Source organism: Trichosurus vulpecula, chromosome 5 (assembly GCF_011100635.1).
Source record: "Trichosurus vulpecula isolate mTriVul1 chromosome 5, mTriVul1.pri, whole genome shotgun sequence".
NCBI classification, from domain to species: domain Eukaryota; kingdom Metazoa; phylum Chordata; class Mammalia; order Diprotodontia; family Phalangeridae; genus Trichosurus; species Trichosurus vulpecula.
This window is the reverse complement of record NC_050577.1, coordinates 94,303,748-94,323,536: the sequence shown is the minus strand read 5'-3', so window position 1 is coordinate 94,323,536 and position 19,789 is coordinate 94,303,748. Positions and strand designations below refer to the sequence as shown.

The window sequence follows — 19,789 nt, the reverse complement described above, 5'->3', positions numbered from 1 at the left end:
AAATGGAGAACAGGGGTAACTCAACATAGGGGAAGGATGAGGACAGTGCATTCTGGGCCAGGAGTGTACAACCAGGGGGCATGGAGGAAGGAGTCAAAAACAAGGGTTTGGAGTCTGGGAAGGAACCATGGCCAGAGTAGGACCGAGCTCCCTGGGCCCTCATCCCTCCCACTCCCAACCTCTCTCCCACCCCTTCCCCACTCCCCCCACCCTCCTACCTACAGCACTTACAGTCTGCTTGTCACACAATCTAGCACTTGACCACACATTGTCTTGCAATCATTCGCTGCTGTTCCCTGTGTGGGAGTCTTGTGTCCCCAACTAGAGTGTAAGCTCCTGGAGGGCAGGGCCCATGGCTTCTCTTCTTGTATCCCCCACAGCATAGCCTACCACAGGGCTGGGCACACAGTAGGCGCTCAATAAAGACTAGTTAACTCGATTTGACCCTCCAGAACCTAACCCCCACTCATCCTGTTCCTCTGCCTCGAGTCCTGGGACCTGGCTCCCTCACCCACCTCTGGCCAGCCTCCCCTGTTCTGTGTTCAAGTCAATAAGCACCTACTATGCATCCAGCCCTGGGGAGGATACAGAAGGAGTGTGAGACACGATCCCTGCCCTCAGGGAGCTTACAGTCTAGCTGGGAAGACAGGACTCACGCACATAAAAACCACAGTGAACAATATCAGACAGTGCATCATTAAACGTGAATTGTGCAGCACAGACTCTAAGAGCTATAGGATTCCGGGATCAGGAGGGATCAGTCTGAGCTAGAGGGGGAGATCAGTGGAAATCAGTATGGGCTGGAATGGCTAGGGAGGACTCCGTGGAGGAGGTGAGGCCTCCCACTAGATAGACCTTTGGAGGATGACAGACTTCGGATGGGCAGAGGGGACCATTCCAGGCAAGGGGTACATGAACAAAAGTGAAAGACAGGAATGCATGTGATGTATGTATAGGCCAGCCTAGCTAGTCCTGACCCTGGTCTCCCAAAGCTCAGGGCCCTGTGCACTCACCCCTAACACAGAGATCCCTACTTCCTTCTAATCCCTGCCAACTCCCCTCCCACCTGCCCATCACTCACCCTTGTCCGTTCGGCGGCGGAAGGACAACTTGCGTCTGCGCAGCCTGTTGAAGCCACCATCTAGTTCAGTGCTGCCCGGGGAACCAGGGATCATATTGGTCTGGAACGAAGAGCCAGGTCAGGCCCTTCTCTCCTGCCCCTCCTACCCTCATCCCCAGAAACTGGTCTTGCGGGAAGGAGATGGGGGTACAGGAGGAGGGTAGAAGGGGCCAGAGGTCACACTCAAATCACACACACTCAGGTCTCTCCAGATCAAGTGAGAAACTGAGCCTAACAGAGCTGAGAATTAAGGTGCTAAGGGGCTGTTGGAGGATACTGGAAGGAGATGTTCTGAAGTGAAAGGATCCCTCAGGGGAAGTACCTGGAGTGTTTGAGTTAGAAAGTAGCTAGGTAATGCAGGGCAGGGGAGAGTGTCTGACTTAAAAGTTCAAATTCTGCTTCAAGACACTTACTGGCTGTCTGACCCTAAGCAAGTTACTTAACCTCTCTCAGCCTCATCTATAAGATGTGGGTAATGATCACACCTACCTCACAGAGTTGCTGCCTGAGGACCAGCTGAGATAACACATTCAGGGCTTTTTGCAGACCTTAAAATACTATGTAAATATAGCTATTATCATCATTATTATTAGAAGTGACCTCTAAACCAGCATAGACGTCAAGGCCAGAATCTTAGCTGTAGTTGTAGTAACAGTTAAGAGGAACTAATGTTCATATTATATTTTATATGTTATATATTATATTATATGTAACATGATATGTTATAGTTCTCCAAAGACTTTCATATCCATTTTCTCATTTGATCCTAAATGACACCCCTTTGAGACAGATGAGGGGATACAGCTTCTGAGAGGTGAGTGCTGGAGTAATTATATTCTATTTGACAACTAAGGAGACAAAGGCCCACAGAAATCCCGGGCATGGCCCAGCACTGACCAGGGACTCAATGACCAAGGACTAGAAGTCAGGCGTATGAGGGGCTGGACACCCAACTATGAACCAGAACACGCAGTCCCAGTTCCAGCTCCACCTCTTATTAACTACATGACTTTGGGAAAGTCACCTCTGGGCCTCAGTTTTCTCAACTGTGAAGTAGGGACAAGTAACGCCTGCCCCACCTGCCTCCCAGGAGCAGAAGGAATTCCTGTGGCAACTCTAAGGAACTGTACAAATTCAAGGTGGCATAATTATTCTCATGGGTCTTGGGGATCAAAGTCAAGGCTAGGGAGACGTCATGAAGCAAGGTCAGAGTCGGTTCAGGATGTAGCCCTGGGTGCGGGTCACTCACATCACGCAGGTTGAAGGTGATCTCCAAGCTGGACCAGAAGTGATCGGAGAACTCGGGGTACATGTCCAGTACCTCAAGAAGGTCATCACGCTGGATCTTGTGCAGGTCGCAATAAGTGAGAGCCCGGACATCGCCATTAGACTTGCCCGGCCGTGCGTACAGGTTTAGAGGCTCACCGAAGATGTCATTCTTCCCTAGGAGAAGAAGGGAGAATATTATCGCCCCAGAATTAACGGGCTTGCTCTAGCCCATATGGATCACCAGGGGGCAGCAAACACACTCCTTCCACAGCTAATCCTGGTCAATGCCTGCCATCCAGCTAACAGCACCCCAGCACCAGGCTGGCCCTCAAGCCCCACCAATATCACATGTGCACATGCTCATGCTGATGGCCTTTCCCTGGAAAAACAGAGTGCCTCCCCACCTCCTACCTCAGCACACAGAGAATGGAGTACAGTTACGTAGTGGAAAGAATATTGAGCTTGGAGGTCTGGGTCCAAGGGTCAGCTCTGCCAAGACTCAATTTCCTCAGCTTTAAAACTGTTAGAATTTGTATATCATCGTCGGAGATTTGCAAAGTGTCTGGTATTACCTCATTTGTCCCTCACAATAACACTGGGATATAGGTGCTCTCATTATCCCCATTTTACAGATGTGGAAACTGAGGCACAGGGAGGTTAAGTGACTTGTCCAAGGTCACGCAGCTTTAGGTATCTGAGGCAGGATTTGAACTCAGATCTTCCTGACCCCGAGTCATGAACTCTAGCGGAAATACTGTCACATAGGTGCCTGATAATCCCTATTACACCTCCCTCATAGGGTTGTTATGAGAATTAAGTTAGGTAATATAAGTAAAAATACATGTCAAATGTAATTATCATAATCATCACCATCATATCTTTTCTTATCTTTTAAGTGGAGTTCAGACAGAAACAGCCCTGAGAAAAGTCACAGTTTTACTATATTTCCTTTATATTCAACGTTCTATTGCATGAGTGATCACTGCTTTCTGGAGCTGAACAAGACGTGAGCTCATCCTCTGCGGGCTCGCTGAAAACATCCTCAGTACAGCTCCAATTGCAAGCAGGATAACAGGGGCCACTTTATCTCATCCTGCTTTTACATTCGTTTGATCTCCTTGGCCGGTTCTCGACATTTTAAAAGCTTTTCGTTCCATGTAATGGGAAGATTATGAATATTTGGGATGGCAAGGTCCATTAAAATGTTGTTCTTGAGTTTTTATGGGGCACTTTTACATCCTGGTATTTGTGGGCAGCGGTTCAGTCTGTGATAATGGCGCAGTTCATCGGCTGCGTTCTCCAGGATATTTTGAGGTCTTCACTGTTGTCTGTCTGTCCACGGAAGAGTCAGTGCTGAGGTGGAATTCTAGCCTACAGGTCATGTCTTGCTAGGAATTCAGGAGGTATTAAACTTTTATGTCCTACAGGGATGTGCTGCTATCACTACTGTTTCCTTGTGTAACATACACTGATCATTAAGTCTGCTGTTAATGACAATAATAATAATAGCTTGTATTTATATAGACTTTAAGGTTTGTGAAAAGCTTTACATGTTATCTCATCTGACCCTCACAACAGGCCGAGGAGGGTAGGAGCTATTATCATACCCATTTTGCAGATGAGGAAAGTTAATTTACCCAGGGCTACACAGCTGGGGTAGGGGAGGAACTAGGTAATGCAATGGATAGAGTGTCAGGCCTTCGGTCAGGAAGGCTCATCTGCATGAGTTCCCATCTGGCCTCAGACATTTACTAGCTGTGTGACCCTGGGCAAGTCACTTAACCCTATTTATCTCAGTTCCTCATCTGTAAAATGAGCTGGAGAAGGAAATAGCAAACCACTCCAGTGTCTTTGCCAAGAAAACCTCAAGTGGGGTCACTAAGAGTTGAAGATGACTGAAATGACTGAACGACAGCACACAGCGAGTTAGTTGTCTGAGGTGGGATTGGAACTCAAATTTTCCTGGTTTCAAAGTTCTCTGATCACTGTACCACCTGGATTCTACACTTCTTAATGATCACCCTTCTGTGCTTTCTGATGGCGGAGACCTGGTCCTGAATTGCTACAACAAAGCTCTCTATTTCTACCAACAAATTCATGTATCTCAGCCATTCGTTTGGTGCTTCTTTGCCGATATATTTTTGGCCTAGTTCATGTGGATGTTACCTATGAGGAGCCTTTTGATTCTGCTCTTGGATCGTCGTCATTTCACGAGTTCCATCTGGAGGTATTGTTGCTCAGAAAATTGTCTCCTTACTCTAAAAGTTTGTAGGCTTCTGACCTATGTATCGTGGGTTCTAGTAATTATCTCATTCTCATTTTTTTATATAATTATTATATTTTTGTTGGGTTGTTCTGTGGTTTTAGTTGTGTGTGACTCTTCGTGACCACATTTGGGGTTTTCTTGGCAAGGGTACTGGAGTGGTTTTGCCATTTCCTTTTCCAGCTTGTTTTACAGATGAGAAAACTGAGGTAAACAGATTAGATGACTTGCCAAGACTCACACAGCTAGTAAATAGCTGAGGCCATATTTGAACTCATGAAGATGAGTCTTCCTAAGTCCAGGCCCAGAACTCTACCCACTGAGCTACCAAGCTGCCATACTTATTATGTTAAATTTTATAAATACACATATATGTATGTGTGTAACTGTTGCTATTACTGCCTGTGCTACAAGTTGTCCTTCTAGTCATCTGGATGGGCTGAGCTATTCATATCTCAGACCCAGCCCCCACTGCCAGGGCCAAGAAGCATGAGATGTCACTCAAACTGTCCTCCACGTAGAAAGAGCCTATCACCTTGACTTCTCTACACTCCTACCAAATCAACCAGACTAATGTTTCCCACGTCACAACCACCTGCCTTACTGTCCTTTCCACTTTTGTCAGGACCATCCCTGGGAGTGTAGGACCAAGGGCAAATTATGTTGTCCCTACAGGTGAAATCTAGTTTATAGAAACAAAGAAGCACACAAAGTCAGAACTGGAAGGGACCTTAAAATTATTCTAGCCCAGTCCCCTAATTTTACATAGAAGAGACAGACCCAAAATGGTGAGCACAGTGTGGTGAAAGCAGCACTATTCCTAGAATTAGATGATTTCAATCCGTGTCCCAGCTCACACCCATTCTAGCTATGTCACCTTCAAACAAATCACTTAATCTCTTTGAATACCAGTTTCCTCATTAGTAAAATAGAAATGATGTAACTGGCTTTACCTCATGGGATTGTGAAGAAAGTGTTTTGTAGTAAATGATCACCATAATCTCATGTTTGATAAACCCAAAGATCCCAGCTTCTGGGACAAGAACTCACTATCTGACAAAAATTGCTGGAAAAACTGGAAAACAGCATGGCAGAAACTAGGTATAGACCAACATCTTACACCACATACCAGGATGAGATCAAAATGGGTCAGATGGCAGAGTGGATTAAAAGCCAGAATCCTACAATATGTTGTTTACAAGAATAAAGCATTCTGCAGGAATTCACGTGGTATAGTGGATAGACTGCTAGACTTGGAGTCAAGAAAATCCAAGTTCAACTAGCTGTGTGACATTGAAAAAGTCATATAACCATTCCTGGCCTCAGTTTCCTTGTCTGTATTAGAAGAGGGGTTGGACTCGATGACCTCTGAGGTAGCTTCCATCTACCAATCTGTGATCCTATGGAAAAGTAAGTTGGGATTCTAATTGCCCAAGATCACACAGCTAGTAAGGTGTCAGAGCTGGCACTTGAAGAAGAGACTTGAATTCAGGACCTGATGGTTGGAGGGAAGATGGGGTGATGGATGAGTTTCAGATCTTTTTCAGTGCCTGGTATCAGATCCAATTCTTGAGGGCTGTCTTCTACACCTTAGTTCCCAAAGCAGCGCAAAGCCGTAGACAATCTGTGCCCTCGAGATGCTTCCAACTCTACTCACCACCCAGTGGGTCACATACTGACCATTCTCATATGCTAGTCAAAGGGAGTGAGTAGAACCAGAGCGGGTCCATGCACAGAAGCCAACCCCAGGATGCTCTGACGATGATAGAGTCCCCTCAAGCTTGGCCTGATGCTAGAGCTCACCGATGGGAATCATTCTTCATGATGGACCAAGGCCCCAGGAATCCAGACTGCCATTCTAGCTCCAAATCTACTTCCTTGCTCCCCAAACCCATTTCCTGCCCCCACTCTGGGTGCTGCTGATGAGATTTCTTCCCTCCTCCACCCTCCTATCATATTCTTTCCCTAGACCTTCCCCCACGGAGCCCCACCCTCCAGGCCCATACCCAGGATGGCCACAACCACATCACCACGTAGGATCTCAATGGAGCCTCGAGAAATGAAGTAGAGAGCAGTTAGCAGGTCCCCGGCATGTACGAGTGTGTCCCCAGGCGGGGCATGAGTGGTCTTGAATTTCATGGCCAGTGCCCGAAGGCAGCCCTTGGTGGCCCCTCGGAAGGGCTTGCAGTGCTGAAGCAAGGAGCGATTCAGGTGCAGGCAGATGTCAGCCTGGAGACACTCAGGGAAGCCCTTCAGCACCTGGGGCCAGGTGGGAGAGGGGAGGGAAACAACACGGGACAGGTACCTCAGCCAGGGCATGCCTTCCAGAGAGGCTGTTGCCCACTCCCCAGATTAGCCTTCCCCTCACAGCTCTAACTCAGCCCCCATCCTCAGGCTCTCCAACTCCTGTCCTAATCTAACACCCCTTTTACAGAATCACAGGCCATCAGAGTTGGAATCAGGACATCCACTTCAGCTGGTACATGAATAGGAATTTCCCCTACACATCTCTGAAAAGTGGCTCTCAAGTCACTACCTGAGGACTTCCAGGGGTAGGGAACCCATTCTATCCTGAGTCAACCTATTATAATTGTAATTAATTACAGAGCTAGAGCTGGAAGGAACCTCAGAGGCTTTTGGATTACTCTCATCATTAAGTTGTTCCTTACACTGAGTCAAAATCTGCCTCTTTGCAACTTTTGCTCACTACTAAGAACTAAGGTTCTGCCTTCTGGAGCCAAACAGAACAAGTCTCCCAAGTGCCATCTTTTCAAATACTTAGGGACAGTTATGATGTCCCATTCAAGTTCCACTTTCATATTTATAGTTACTTTCCTCTCAATCTTATCTATTTGTGTTAATTCCTTATATTTATATGTTATATATTTCTATATCAGACTTTTGATACAAAGAGTTTTTTTCCCAATCAACATCTTCTCTTCTTATCCCAGCTGCATTGATTTTATTCACAAAAAACTTTTCCAATTCATGTAATAGGAATTATCTATTTTATCTTTGGTGATCCTCTCTAACCCTTGTTCCGTTAAGAATTTTCCCCCCAGCCATAATTGTGAAAGGACCTCATCTTGTTCCCTTCTAATTTTTTAATGGTGTGACCTTTTATATTTAGGCCACATATCTATCCTGAGCTGATTATAGTTTATGGTGTAATGTGATGGTCTGCATGTTCTCTTCCTCTCTTGTCACTCTTCTACTCCGCCCTCTTTGGGTTAGTCAACCTCCACAACATAAGCTAAACACATTCCCATGGCATGCTAGGCAAAAAGAGTCATTCCAGAGTCATCAGAGCTGCTGTTTTCCCAAACCGTGGTCCAGCCTGAAAAAGTGCCAAAAGTGTAGATACCCTCCCAGGACACCGTCTAAAATAACCAGTTGCCCTCTAATGAAAATTATGTCCTACCACTGACCTCCCCTTCCAAGATTCTGCATTACTGACTCCCATGAGTTTAAGTCAATGACCCCCCCTAGACTTCTACCTGTGAAGAAAAGACTGCCTTGGAGAAGGGAAGGTGGTGGGATGCAGCCAAAAGCCCAAGGAACCTGGAATTCCCACCAAGCTGACCAAGCCAAAAACAGGAAAAATATAAGATTGAAAATTCCACAGGCTCCTGAGTGGCAGCCTATGGGGCTAGAAATGGGGGATGAGGCAAGAAGAAAAAGGCCAAGATCTCTGAGGCCATAGAACTGGGAAAGGAGCAGGAGAGGGTCAGAGGTCAAGGTCAGAGTATAGAAGGAAGAGGTGAAAGGAAAAACTAGGTTCATCTTGGGATGAGCTATTGGAGGCTCAGGGGAAAGGGTCACACGTCTGCCCTATGAGTTGACATGAGATGCTGAGAAGAGAGCATAAGGACCTCTGGCTTAGCCATGCTCTTCAGGGTTGATAAAGATCACCACCCATGGGCCTTGTCCAAGGCTTAGGACTGGGAAAGGCTTCAAGGCCCCTCTGGATGACAAAACAAAGAGGTCGGAACTTACATTACTAAGAGTTTCTGCCTCTATCTTTGCTTCTCAGTAGAAACAAAGTAGAATCCCAGTGGAATTTAAGCTGCTTGAAGGCAAGGACTATTTCATTTTTGTCTCTGCATCACAACCGCTGACCATGGTGCCTGGCATACAGTAGGCATTTAATAAATGCTTGGCAAATTTCTATCTCTCCCTATCTGCCTTCACTCTCCCTCCCTAGCCATACTCACAATGCACCAGGTAGAATGAAGAGTATCAAGCCATTAGGCCCTCCAAATGCTGGCCTCCCTAGACTTCCCACCCACTGTGTCTCTTCTAATTCCCACCCTTCTGGTCTAAGATCTCTCTAAACACCCCTCCTGCTTCTCTGCCTCTGATCTCTACACATCAACTACTTGATCCTGACCCACATCCTTCTCACTTTTGATATCCCCAGGGCCCCATTCCCATGAGCCATGGTATCTCCCCTGTCCTCCTCACCGCATTCATGTCAATGCCATTGGTATAGGACCATGCGTGTTGGAAGTACTCCTCCAGGCGCTGTCGTAGGGGGTTGGGGATCTGGTGAAAACGGATGAACTCACGCACTCGAAGCATTTGGGTGTGATATCGGGCAGTGCCTGAGTACAGTCGCTGTATGATGGCTGACACATTGCCAAAGATGCTGGCATACATCAGAGCTGGGGAACAGAGGGGCAAGAGCATCAGTCGACAAGGACACTTCCTCTGTCAGTGAGAACCCTCTCTCCCTCCCCCGCCCCCCCTCCTTCTCTTTCTCCTCTCTTTTCTCTCTCTTCTCTCTTCTCCTCTCTCCCCTTCTCTCTCCTCTCTTTTCTCTCTCCTCTCTTTTCTTTCTCACATTCTCTCTTCTCTTTCTCCTCTCTTTTCTCTCTCTTCTCTCTTCTCCTCTCTCCCCTTCTCTCTCCTCTCTTTTCTCTCTCCTCTCTTTTCTTTCTCACATTCTCTCTTCTCTCTCTCCTCTCTTTTCTCTCTCTCTTCTCTCTTCTCCTCTCTCCCCTTCTCTCTCCTCTCTTTTCTCTCTCCTCTCTTTTCTTTCTCACATTCTCTTCTCTCTCTCCTCTCTTTTCTCTCTCTCTTCTCTCTTCTCCTCTCTCCCCTTCTCTCTCCTCTCTTTTCTCTCTCCTCTCTTTTCTTTCTCACATTCTCTCTTCTCTCTCTCCTCTCTCTTCTCTCTCTCTTCTCTTTTTTCCTCTCTCTCCTTCTCTCTCTCTCCCTCCCTCTCTCTCTCTCCCTCCCTCCCTCCTTCTCCCTCTCCCTCCTTCCCTCCCTCCCCCACTCACAGCCAAAACACCTGGACCTGAACACCAAAGCCCCTCTAGGCTCTGCTCTCATCCCTTACAGCATAGACCAGCTTTTCTGCCCCTCCCAAATCATTGTCCTTTCTCTTTGTTCCTCTGCTCAATAGAGCCAAGCCCTCTCATTTCTAAGCCCTATGTAAACCCAGCCCAAAGTGCAACTGGCCCTCTAGCTCCCTACAGTTTCCCATTTCTATTCCAAAACCATCACTCTCTACCCTCAGAAAAAGTCTCTAGTCACCTGTCTGTCAACAATTCTCACCCATCTCTCCACCTCTAAGTCCCAACCCCACTGCCCATTTCTGGGCCCCTCAAGCCTCCTTCCTCCCATTACCACCTCCTTCCCCACCCCCAAGGCTGGCACTCACAGCCAATTAGCATGACGCATATGGAGAAGATCTTCTCAGAATTGGTGTTGGGGGAGACATTGCCAAAACCCACACTGGTTAGACTGCTGAAGGTGAAGTAGAGGGCAGTGACATACTTGTCCTTGATGGAAGGGCCCCCTGAACCACTGCCATTATAGGGCTTGCCAATCTGGTCGCCCAGGTTGTGTAGCCAACCGATGCGGGAGTCCATGAATGGCTGCTCCATGTTGCCGATGGCGTACCAGATGCAGGCCAGCCAGTGTGCGATGAGGGCGAAGGTGCACATAAGCAGGAAGAGCACAGCAGCCCCATACTCTGAATAGCGGTCCAGCTTCCTTGCCACCCGCACCAGCCGCAGCAGCCGTGCTGTCTTCAGCAGCCCGATCAGCTGCGAGGCACGGGGCCAGGGGGAAGGGTAGGGTTAGCTCCAGAGGCACAGTGGGAAGGGGAAGTGAGAGAAGGATGAGGCCCAAGGGGAGGGGAGGAGGATAGGACACCCTAGAATGGGGCATAACTGGTGTTGGCTAAAAGGGCTGGGGTGCTATGGATAAATGAGGGGAGACCATGCTAGAAGGGTTGATGGGCACCCAGAACGTAAACCCCAGAGCCTTCTAATTTCATTCTCCTTGTCCCGGTCCTCCAAGCCTTACCCTCTTCCCTCTGCATCCTCATCCCTCTCTCCTTCCATCTTTCCTCTTGTGCATCTATTCCACCTCTTTTCCTCCATCTATGACCCCTCTTTCCTACTCCTCCATCCCTCTCCTTTCTCTTCCCTCCACCCTTTCTCTCTCTCTCTCTTACCTTCTTCCTCCATTTTTTTCTCCCTCTACTCACTCAGTTCTTCTCTCAGTTCTCTCCCTCTTTCCATCTCATCCTCTCTTTCCATTCCTCCCTTCAAATTTCCCTTCCTCTTCCCATTTCTTTCTCCTTTCCTCTCTTCATGGTTTTTTCCTTTTCTCTCTTCATCCTCCTCATCTTTCCCTCTCTTTATCCCTGTTTCCTTCCTCCCTTTCTCCCTCTCTTCCTCTCCATGATTTCTCTTCATATATGCCTCCCCTATACTGCCTCTCATCCTTCTCTCCCTCTTTTCATCCTTCTATTTCTTATATCCTTATATTCATCTTTATCTCATCATTTCTCTTTATCCTTCTCTCCTTCCCCTCCATCCCCCACTTTCTCTTTCTCCCTCTATCCTCTCAATGCATGCCTCTCCCCTTACATCCCGCTTCTCTCACCCTTTTCTCCCTCTATCCTTCCATTCCTCTCCCTCCCTCCCTCCCACTCTCCCTCTCCCCACCTCCTCAGAGCCGGAGCCAAAGATGAGTAGGTCAAAGGGGATGGCTGCCACCATGTCGATGAGGAACCAGCCCTTGAAGTAGTGGACGGCGATCCGGCCAGGGTGGCTGACCACCTCCTCATTGGCGTTGACGTAGGTGGTTCGGAAGTTGATGAGGATGTCCACAATGAACATGATGTCCACGATGAGGTCCACCACCGCCAAAGGCTGACAGGCATAGCCACAGTCAGGGGCTGGTGGGGTCTCTTCACTCAGCAGGAAGGCTGCCGAGTACGGTGTGAAGACAGCAGTGTAGATGACCAGCAGGAGGATGAGCCAGTCCCACACAGCCTTGAAAGGACTGTAGTGCAAAATGGTCCAGCGGTGAATCCTCGGTGCCTGCAGCTTGTACTCAGGCAACACATCTGCACCCAGGGACAGGACCTGGGAGAGGGAAAGCAAAGAGAGAGATGTGGGTATGAAGGAGCAGGGCTCCAGAGGCAGGAACAGCAAAGGAGTCCCAAGGGGCAGGACCTTCAGGAATGGGCATCGAGTGCAGAGATTCAGTAGAAATGGGAAAGCGCCAGCTGGGCAGGAAGGTCAGAAAGTCTAGCCTAGTTCTCTGACGGTCATACGGTGTGAGAACTACAGTTCCCATCATTCAGTGCAATGCATCCCAGGAACGACACAAGGGCTTCAGGTCACCAAGTCATAGGATCATATGATATAAATATGGAGGGCACCATCAAGTATAAATCTATCATTTTACAGATGAAGAAACTAAGGCTCACCAAGGGGAATTAGCTGGGCTAAGGGCACAAAAGGTGATCAGAGCCCAAAGCAGGATTTGCACCCAGGCCCTCTGACTTCAAATCCAATGCTCCTTCCCCTATACCAAGCTGTCTCTGACTACAGGGTAACCCCGAAGACTACCTTCTCAATGTGTGCATCAAAACACTCACGTCTCATTGTATTGGGTGGCAAGAACAATATACCTCCAGAACCAAATACGAGCCTCGATCCTATCAGCCGTGCAGCCTTGCAGGTCAGACACTGCTGGCATCTGCTAGGTCCCCTTCAAACTAGGAATCTAAGTGCCCCTGTCACCTTCTGCTAGTTAGCCAGCCCCCTCTGCTGCCCCAGAAAGTGAAGCCACAGACAGAGACCAGCCCCAGTCCCAAGAAAGTGAAGGCACAGTTACAGCCATTAGCCATGGTCCCTCTGTACGCTCAGAGAGAGGATTCAGGCACAGGCACAGATCCTATGCCCTGGCAGAGAGGCACATACCTGAGGAAACAGTCATCTGTACATCTTCCATCCAGGGACACACACACACACACACACACACACACACACACACACAGTGTACATACAAACATATACGTTTGTGTGCCTTCAGAAAGGAAATTCAGAGAAGAGTTCACATAGTAGAGGGAGGTGCAAGGTGAGGGGCAGGGTAAGAGCTGGGGAATGAAGTCTAGGATGGCTGCTGAGAAAGAACAGGCAAACCTCCACAGAGCTGTGGCAGGGACATCCACCCCCCTGCCAGGCCACAGACCGAGGCTGCCCTTCTCCCTCACCTCTCTGGGTTTGGGGAAGGAAGACAGTACAAAACTATGAAGGTGGTGGTTCCAGGAACCCTGCCCCAGCCTCCACTTACCCTCATGTCTCCCCAATTTTCCAACATACTACAATGCCCTTAACATCAGATTCACCTAAGATTTAATCACTCCAAAACTCTGACATCAGAGTACCCTGTTTACCCCCTAGTCACAAAGTTTTTTGAACTATCTTGGTTCCCATTCCCTTGCTCCTCAGTTTCTCTGGTCACTCCTCACAGGTGACAGCAGAAAGATGAAGGAGAGGGGGAGGGGAGAAGCTATGGCCCAGCCAGGCCACACAGCTAAGGCAACACAGTGACTCAGAAGGCTAGGTCCGCACTCACTCACCCCCTCCCCCGAAACCTCCCCAAATTAGGGATGAGGGCAATGTAGCAAACCTAAAGAAGAAGAAAGGCGGGCCTATGTGTCTGGGGCAGTGTTACTTATAAGATACCAACCAGCAAGCCAGCTTGAGTCTACTGACTAAAGAGAAAAGGTGGAGAGACAGGCTTCAGTCCTTCCCAGAATCCTGAGTCTCCAGTCTCCTCCAGTTAATTAAAGAAACTCATTTTTCCATATTCCCAGCAGCCTAAAGAAAGCAGCTGTAGGAATAACTATTAGCCTAGGCCAGGCTCCCTTGGGCGGGGGTTGGGAGAGCAGGGAGAACAGGAAGGGGACAAAGGATTGAGAGGACACGAGAGAAGAGATGTCAGAGTCCCTGGGACTGCCAATGTCACGGGAACAGAGACAGGGGCTCAAAGACCCAAGCATTCTCTAGAGATGTGGACTTCCCCACATCACTCCAACTTCACTTCTCAGCCACCCTGGCCCTCTCCATAGACAGTGTAAGCCACAAAGTCAGGGGGCCAGGATACACAAAAGAGGAAGGTTCTCAGTGAAATGGCGGCTGAGGGCAATCAGATGACGGAAGGGTTCTAGCAAGCTTCTTAACCTGGGATCCACACACCTCCAAAGAGTCCACCACTAGATTTCAAGGGGTTGTGAACTCGAATGGGAAAAAAACTACATCTTTATTTTCACTGTTTTGATTTCTTTATAATGCTATTTTCAAAAAAATTTATGCATTCAGAAACAATGTTGTGAGAAGGGTCCATGGGCTTTTCCAGAATGACAAAAGGGTCCATGACACTCACAAAAAGGTTAAGATGCCTAATTTATAGAATAAGGGAGAATTGGCCAGGGCCCCCGTGGCAAGCAGTGAGGAAAGCAGGGGGTCAGTGGAGGCACCTAGACTGAAATTCCTGTGACTGACTACCCTGGCCCTCCCATCACAGATACTGTAGGACACGGCTCTCACAAGGAGCCCTGACTTCTCCACTTTGACTTCATTCACAATGCCCTTAGTTACAACCTCACAGCCATCGTCATTCCCACCAGCTCGTCCATTACTTTCCCTCCTGCCGCCATAATATAAACATACACTCACACAAGACACACAGTAGATTGCCAGCTGTGTTGGAAAGATCCCTGGACCAAGAAACCTGGGTCTGAGCTCAGTTACCTACGCCTGTGTGAACTCTGGTAATTCATTTCACTTTTCTGAGACATTCTGCATCTGTCAAACAAACATAGGGTCAGCTGCCTCACCTACCTCACACAAGTGCCGTAAAGAGAATATGGTAGGATGTATTGAAAAGCAATAAATTAGCCCCAAAATGCAGCATGTTATTCACCATTATTACTCAACCCAGCGCCTTCATTTAGCCCAGAGGTTTATGGATAGATTTCGGGGGGTAAGTGAACTTTTTTTTAAACATTTTGATAACTGCATTTCAATATGATTTGGTTCCCCCTGTATTTTATCGTACTTTCCATGGTACCTTCTGAATTTTATTTTGAGCATTTAAAAACTCGATTCTGAAGGGTCCATACCACCCACCTGTCAAAGGTATTCATGGCACTAAAAGAGGTTGTGAGTCTCAGATCTAGCCCAACCTGCTTGTTTTTATAGATCAGGAAATTGAAGCCCTGGTACCTGGCAGCTTGCTTCCAACCTTTGTATTAGGTAACAGTAGCCCAGAGAATAGACTCCAGATCAACTGGCTCCCAGAACAGGGCTGTTCCCACCAGACCTCACTGCTTCAGTGACCTCAGCCCCTGTGCAGGGCTCTGTACGATGTGAGATCTGGGGAGGTAGAGAAGGGAAGTTCCCCTCTTCTGCCCCCAAAAGAGAGTGATCATGAAACCTGCAGACTGGGGACCCAAGGCACAGTCAAAACACCAAGGGTCTCCACCACCCAGAATCCCTGGGGATTTCAGCTGCAGACTGGTGTGCAGGGATCTATGCCTGACTTGGAGGCAAGCAAAACCCAATCTCAAGTCTGAGGCCATGTGCAAAGCTGACTGGAGTTCTGACCTTCAATTCAGTCTTGTATCTCTCCATCCCACCCACCCCCAACCCCACTTGGACTGAGGAGTGTGAGAAGGGCAAGGTCATGTGTCTCTCCATACAGTGTCACAGCTGCTCCTGCCACATTTCCTGGCTATCCCTAAAGGGTCAGACATCTGAGCAACAGGTCACCAAGGACCTGCCTGGCCAGAGGTGAGCCGGTGGCTGTTGCTGCTATCCTAGGGGGTGAAATTATGGCTGAAGAAGGCACCTTGGGCCTATTTAACCCAGGGGCTCTATTACTAACTGTCAAGACCCTGTCCCATTAAGAGTCTTTCATTCACCTGACCTTCTGCCCCCCCCCCAGGCACACAGGACCTATCCTCCAACCTCCCCAATTCTCCCTAAGCCATTTCCCTAACACCCAATTCCCCCAAGACAGCATCCCATGTATACCTCACCCTCCTACTACTCTCAAAGCGTATTCCAACTGATACACATTCTGTGATAGAGCCAGGAGAGACCAGGGCCCAGGAAAGTGCTCAAACCTCCCTGAGGCAAAGTGAAGAAGACCCAAGATCTGTCTAGGATCAGGCCCTCCCCATATACAGCCAAGCAAGAGCTCCAGTCTGAGACCATTCTCTCTCCTTGGTGAGGCAGTATCTGGGCCTAACAAGTGCTACTCAAAATCTGTCCCCATAACCAGCTCTTTTCACCTCTTTGGCCTCATGTCTCCCCATCTCTGTAGTCCCCAGACCACAAGAGCCAAAAGACACCCAGTCAGAGATTCTGTTGAGAGACACAACTCAGGGGTAGGAGTAAGAAGATGATGGCTTCAGGGGGAGGAACACAGAGGCCCTTCATACAACATATCAGGACTCTCTTGCCAGCTAGGGTCCCAAGGCAGAGAGAAGTAACTCTGTGCCAGACATACGGGCCCATTCTTCTCCTTCTTTAGTCCCTTTGGTCCCTTCCACCTTGGAGGATTGGTAGTCGTGGGGGGCAGGGGGAAGGGGGTCTGTGTAAGGGGGAATTCCTTGAATTAAGAGACTTGGGGAATACCCTACAACCCCAGCCAAGGGACTGAAAAGAGAGGAGGTTCAGACACTCGTTCCTCTAAACCATCAATTTTCTCCACCTTTCACATTATCCAGTTTCCCCAGGACCTCTCTTCTTTTCCCTGGTACCATCATTGGGCTCCCTGCTCTCTTGTCCCACCTTGGCCCCATGCGACCCTAATGATCTGCCTCAGTGCCCATCCATGTAGGGGAAGGGAGAGGTGTGGGTCACCTACCTCCTGGGCCACGAGGCTGGAGATGCGCACAGCACGCCGCACCCGGGCATTCCTGGGCCTGGGCAGTAGAGCCCCGGCCTCTGCCCCTGCCCCACTCAACTTCCTGGCTGTGGACATGGTGGGCTCTCTATTCCCCCCCAGCCCACCAGTCCAAAGGCCTGGGCTTGCTCCCCTACAGCACCTCATAAACCCCTGGGTCAGGTGGGGCGAGGGGCAGCAAGGGATGGGCACCAGGGGCTGGCAGGCTGGCTCCAAGAGCTGTCCCTGGCATGGATCCAGGAGGTTAGGGGGGATCTGGGCTTTGTCCCCCACAGCTGGCTCACCCTGGCAGCAGGCACAGGCAACAGTGGTCAGCCCCGCTCATGCCATCCGGTGCCCGCCGAGCCCCAGCCCCCCAGTGCCAGCTCAGCTGCCAGGGCTCTGCACTCCGCCCGCTGCCCGCCCAACAGCAGCAGATGGAGCCTCTGCTCCAGCTCCTCCTCCCCTCCCTCAGTCTCTCCCCCCTCCCCCCTGCTATGTTGGGCTCCCCCTCACACCCGCCCCCTCCCGCCCCCATGTGCCCTGACAGCCACCCCCTCCCTCTCCCCCCCCAGGCCCCAGCTCTCCGCTGAGCCGCTCTTGCTGCAGATGCTCCTGCAGCCCTCTCCCCTCCCCCCAGCTGCCTGCCCGGACTGTCACCGCAGATTAATGGTCTCCCCTACACCCCCTCCTCCCCAGTCCGGCCTGAGCACAGAGCAGGAGACAGAGACACCCACAGTGACACACACAGATGGACACACACACATTCTCACACACCCGTGCGTGCGTCCCACAGACATATAGGCACCCATAAAAATAATATACGCAGACACACACATATAAGGGAGTGCGGAATTTGGGAAAAGAAGGCTGGGACTTGAGGTGGGAAAAGAAGAGGAGGAGGGGGTGGAAATAGCCAGGTGAGACTGGAGAAGGAGGAGGAGGAAGGCCATGCTGAAGAAAGAGCCATGGGGGGAGGGAGGGGGCTGTCTCTGGCTGAGACCCAAAGGCCTGGTCAGGAGGAGGACCCAGAGTGGGACTCTGGCAAAGCAACGGAGATGAGAGCTGCGCCAGCCTCAGATGCCCTCTATGCCCAGGAGGGAACAAAGAGCTAGAAGGGAATGGGGTACAGCTCTGGGGAACCCACAGGCAAAAGGAGGGGACACTAAGCTGCCTAATCCCAGCTTGGGGAGGATTGGCACCCAGACACTCCTGCTCCTGGTCCTGCCCTCATCTTATCCCCACCCCACTCCCATCCGCTGAAATGGTCCATCTGGCCTAGATGTGAAGGAGTTATGAGCAGGGGAGAATGGGGGGGTCTGGGAGGGAACAGGGCGGGGGAGAGACTGTAGCAATATAGAAAGTGGGTGACAGACAGATGGGCAGGAAGTCAGAGACTACAGAGCCAGAACCCAACCATGAAATCAGTACTAGCACTGCCCAGGGGCTATGAAGGAACCCTGCCTTAAGCCCTTCCTGTCCCCTTTCTAGAGCACCCATGCCTCTCTCATTTCTCCTCAATCCATTCCATAGGCTTCTGACTCCCTCTTCTCCATCCCCACAGGTATGGGGCACAAAAGGGGCAGTCTACCCTGTTCCCATGACCTCAGGGTACTCCTCCTCACTTTAGCCTAGGAAAGTCAGGTGCTTTCCCACCTTGATTATAGCAGGCTTCCCTAGGCTGGGATCACAAAGGTATCTACTTCCTCAGTCCTCCACTCCCACTCCCCAAGAAGGGGTTGGATCCTGACTTTTCCTCCAGCTTGCTTGGCCTTACCCAGGATTCTGCTTTTCTCTCCCCCATGGCTACTTCCTCTCCTACTCCTATCTCTGTCACCACTCTTCAGGCCACCCAGTCTACAAGGTCATCTCCTCTTCCTGTGTCACTTCACCCCTCTGCCAGGCCCTGGATAGGAAACCTTCCCTGGCCTCCCTCACATTCTCTCTAATCCACTGGATTTTCTCATTATTCCCCTAAAGCTGTTTCCTCTCCCAGCTCTGACTGACCTTTTGCCCCAGACCATCCCTGCTAATGTGCCTAATGCATCAGTCTCAGGTGACAAGTTCCAACCCCCTGCCTTCTTTCCTCCGGGACATTCTCCCAGAAAAGAACTCTACTCACTCCTCAACACGACTTCTCTAGAAAGGTACACCTCAACTCTTTCACCATGTGTCCGCCTTTCTCCTCTCAGCAAGACCTCTCAGTGGGCACACATCTTCCCCAGGTTCACAATCCTGCCTCAGTAGCAAGCCCAGATCCCTTCAGCAAGGAAGAGGAAGCCCTTACCTGGGTGACTTTCTCAGTGACGTTATGGGTCCTTTCCTTGATCTTTGGGGCAATGATCTCACGGTCACTAGCAGGTGAGGCCAGGAAAGGATCACCCTTCAAGTCCACGAAGTTCAGGGTGATCTGAGGAATCTTGCTGATGGTGCGGTAACGGACGAGGTCCGAGTCTGAGGTGGAGTTCAGGAGACTGCTGCGTAGGGGGTGCATGGCCCCTGGGTTGGGCAGGGGAAGGAAGAGAGCGGTCAAGGGGTCAGGCAGCAAGGGCATGGGAGACAGCTGGGTCAGGAACATGGGGAAACAGCTGAGTTGGAAATATGGAGGAATGGATGAGTCCAAATTATAGACGGACAACGGGTCAGCAATATGGCAGGACAGTTAGGAGGTTAAACACATAAGGGCAACAGCCGACTTGGAATACTAGTGGACAGGCGGGTGACGGTAAAAAGGGGACAGGTAGGTCAGGAACGTGAGTGGAGTGGGTGGATCTAAGAGATCGAGGGCAAGGGTTCAGAGTGAGGGACCCAAAAGACGGGCCACTCAATGAAAAGTAGGCAGCAGCTGGACCTGGGGAACGCTACAACCGCTGCACCTCGGATTTGAGTTCTAGAGATCCAGATGCCAGAAAAGGTCTTTTGAGTTGGGG

The 19,789-nt window shown here is 49.8% G+C and overlaps 1 protein-coding gene across 3 annotated transcripts in view; it reads right to left on the bottom strand.

The window, feature by feature from the left end:
* KCNH2 (potassium voltage-gated channel subfamily H member 2) overlaps nt 1-19,789 on the bottom strand; it is a 54,389-nt gene that overhangs the window by 4,630 nt on the left and 29,970 nt on the right. For 2 of the 3 annotated variants that reach the window (XM_036761735.1, XM_036761736.1), the window contains 7 exons: nt 19,147-19,358; nt 11,618-12,040; nt 10,321-10,708; nt 9,117-9,316; nt 6,659-6,911; nt 2,370-2,563; nt 1,082-1,181 (listed from right to left, as the gene is read on the bottom strand). In XM_036761735.1, the coding sequence (XP_036617630.1) occupies nt 1,082-1,181; nt 2,370-2,563; nt 6,659-6,911; nt 9,117-9,316; nt 10,321-10,708; nt 11,618-12,040; nt 19,147-19,358 (1,770 nt within the window). Of the gene's footprint in view, nt 1-231; nt 398-1,081; nt 1,182-2,369; nt 2,564-6,658; nt 6,912-9,116; nt 9,317-10,320; nt 10,709-11,617; nt 12,041-19,146; nt 19,359-19,789 lie in introns of all 3 variants that reach the window. The other variant, XR_005010518.1, reaches the window with a different exon arrangement.